Source organism: Micropterus dolomieu, linkage group LG01, assembly GCF_021292245.1.
Source record: "Micropterus dolomieu isolate WLL.071019.BEF.003 ecotype Adirondacks linkage group LG01, ASM2129224v1, whole genome shotgun sequence".
Classification (NCBI taxonomy): domain Eukaryota; kingdom Metazoa; phylum Chordata; class Actinopteri; order Centrarchiformes; family Centrarchidae; genus Micropterus; species Micropterus dolomieu.
In genome coordinates, this window is record NC_060150.1 from 55111519 (window position 1) to 55114806 (window position 3288).

The following is a 3288-nucleotide window of genomic DNA, read 5'->3' on the forward strand; positions in this document are numbered from 1 at the left end:
TACACCATAATTCTAATGGTAGTTGCGATGTTACTCAATTACCCTTGTGATTACATGACCGCAAGGTGTGCGATTAAACAAAAAAGTGTGCTGTGTGTGTGACAATTCGTCTCTGTGTGCACTGCAGTTTGTATCCTCGCCCACACCGGGTTCTACAGTGGGACCATTTCACTCCTATATGACCCTACAAATAGATCGGGAACCATAAAAATTATTCATGAGCACAGTGTGCAAGTAAAGACTACAATCTATCATAATCACCCCGCACCATGTCGCTAACTTGTAGCGAATCGTTCCAAACAAAGTCGGACTGGCCACCAGGAGCACCAGTGGACTGTGAGACAGAAGAAAATCGGGAGAAGATAAGCAGCATTTGGGTTTAGCTGGCTATTTAGCTATATCAGTGCCTTTTGTTGAAACATGTTCAACTTTTCATAAAGCTGATGTGCTCAGTGTCACTTTTGGTCAATCGACCAATCACAGCCTGGATGGGGCGGGACATAAAAGTTATAGACGAATGTAAAGCATTTTTCTTGCACAAAGATTTAATGAATGAAAACAACCCACAAACGTGAAACTGCTGTAACTGGAATTAATATACTAGAGGTAAGCTATGAAGTATACCATTAAAGGAAATTATAATCAATATAGTAACATTATATAATGAATATATTATACTAACAACAGGTTACTATTAAATTAACATACTTTTTATTTAATGTTATATTATACTAATACAGTAATTTATAGTTATTCATCCAGGTTGTGGAAGGTGCATCTGCAGTGGACGGATGTAGATTTAGCCAGAATCAGGATGCCATTGTGCTAATATGTGTTGGCTTCTAGCCAAACACGCTCCCCTTGTTCTGTTTACTAAAGTTATTGTTGTAAATATTGTTCAGTAACTTTGTTTACATAAAGTGTGCCGTGGGTTGTGTGGGTGGTGCTCGTGTATCGTGTATCTGTCCCTGGAAAGATCACAATTACAAATTTGTTTACGAGTGTTAGGCCCAGTGTTACACAGTTAAATTACAGTACAAATATCAGTCATCTGCAGAAAAATAGATACAATTTAATGTTGTTTTCTAAAATAGCAATTTTGCCAATAAAATTATACATGTCAAAACATCAAGACAATATAAAGTACATATATTTCTTAGCTTGTGCTAACCAGGAATTTATTATCAATAAGTATATAGACCCAACTCTGCTAATAGAAAGTTAATCAGGGACACAATTCCAGTTTACAGCACATTTCAACATTTTTGTGTTTACTCTTCTGAAAAAAAAAGCCACCCCCAAAGTATCAGATGCTTCCACACACAAAAGACAAGGCAAGTTTATTTGTAAGTACATTTCAACAATTCAAAGGGCTTTACATAAAACATAAAAGCAACAAAGGGAAATTGAAAAAAAACCACATTAAAATATAATTTTTTTAAAGGGTAAAATAGAAAATAAAAACAGCACACGAACACATAACTATTACTCATTTCAATACAACATGTAGCACCAAAGAAATCTGTCCTCATGTTTGTTCATTTATTTTTTCTCCTCCAGATGCTCCAAAGCTTCCCTCTGTGTCAGTGAGTCCCTCTGCTGAGATAGTGGAGGGCAGTTCAGTGACTCTGACCTGCAGCAGTGATGCTAACCCAGCAGCTAAATACACCTGGTACAAGAGGAATGGATATCCAAACCTTCATCCTCTCAGTAAAGAACAAAAGCTTGTCTTCAGGTCCATCCAGTCCTCTGACTCTGGAGAGTATTACTGTGCAGCTGTGAATGATCTGGAGGGGAAGACATCTGGATTTGTTTCTATTAACGTGAAATGTAAGTAAAATGCAGCTAATTTAAAAAAAATTATACAATTAATGACAACTTCTTAAAGCTTAATTATCCAGTCAAATATTTTGCTGATCATGCACTTTCTTCAGCTCTGCCTGTTTCACATTCACAGCAGCTACAACAGATGATTAAGGGCGGTTTTATTTCGAGTGAACGTTGAGTCAATGCTGAGTTCAGCTCAATGAATAGAGGGGTAGTACTTTTCTCATTGATACCTTGAATAATTTCCAAAGTATTCAAGATTTTCCAGGAACACTTTGTAAGTGAATGGAGTGAAGGATTAAATCCTCCTCATCCCTACTCAACTCTGTAAGGGTACTAGTTCAGCACACTTTCAGCTACAGACCTGATTTAAACTTTAAATTGGTCACAAGAAGCCAGGTCTGGATTGGGACCAAAATTCAGCCCTGGCAATGTGGTTTTCACCGGCCCAACAAAGTGATGACGTTAAAAAAAACGTCCCCTGAAGTTGGACATTTTCCCCACTGAGACACCAGACAAGGCAGCAATGACTCTCACACTGTAGGCGTACACGGCAAGGCGCATAGACTGCAGTCTATACACACACATTCACACGCACACACGAGCATGGCATGGCGGGCAAAAACACAAGCACACAACACACGTGATTAAGAAAGATAAAGCACCATGACCATCAGTTATGACCAAACCACAATAAAATACATGATGTGGTCTCCGAACAATAATGCTGCGTTGATGTGTTGAGAAGAAATCCGCTTGACACTGTTCTTGATTATAAAAGTTTATTACATCAAAGAATTCAGCATCAATTACAAGCTCTGCAGCAGCTTGGAGAGTGACCCAGCCCAATAACCACTCTGTCTCTCTGTACATTGAACACAGCTTATATAGGACATGTTTAGGTATCTGCTAAAGACCATATAAGGGCACAGTCCCTTCATACACACTAATCTCTACTCCCCCTACCACTGGGTCAGAGGTCAAATTCTATAGAAGGGTTCACTCTTTGCACACCCATCAATCATTACTTCCCCTTAAGGGTTCACTGTGCCTCTCTCCAGCTGCTCCTGTGAATTTTAACGTGGAAAAGCTTCACTCACATGCAACTTGTGTCCCAGACAGAGTTAACAGAAGCTTGTATCACAGTCTGATTAGATGGTAGGAGTCAGTGAGCAGGTTATGCCTTTGTAGGACATAATAACAACAGAAGGGACACTTTCTGCAAGATTGGCATGTTGTGTTCACAACATCTCACTCTTCATCTGGGGTCTGCTCATCATCTCCATCCTCAGTACTCATCTCTCATCACTTCAGCTTGTCCCAGTGCGTGGCCAGGCTAAGTAGTTCAGCCTGTAAGGCCTCGGGAGTTGCTCTGCTATCGAGCCTGATCAGTTTGGCGCTCAGGGCACTGACTGCACCTGCAGGTACACCGTTACATTTCAAGCCATTGAAGTTCTGGGG

At 39.9% G+C, this 3288-nt stretch overlaps 1 protein-coding gene across 1 annotated transcript in view; it reads left to right on the forward strand.

Annotated features, from left to right (window-relative positions):
• The window catches only part of LOC123958389 (B-cell receptor CD22-like), a gene marked incomplete at its 5' end in the record, with an annotated part of 47726 nt that overhangs the window by 13923 nt on the left and 30515 nt on the right, over positions 1-3288 (forward strand). The window contains 2 exons of the mRNA XM_046031746.1: positions 128-234; positions 1569-1830. Of these exons, the coding sequence (XP_045887702.1) occupies positions 128-234; positions 1569-1830 (369 nt within the window). The remainder of the gene's footprint in view (positions 1-127; positions 235-1568; positions 1831-3288) is intronic.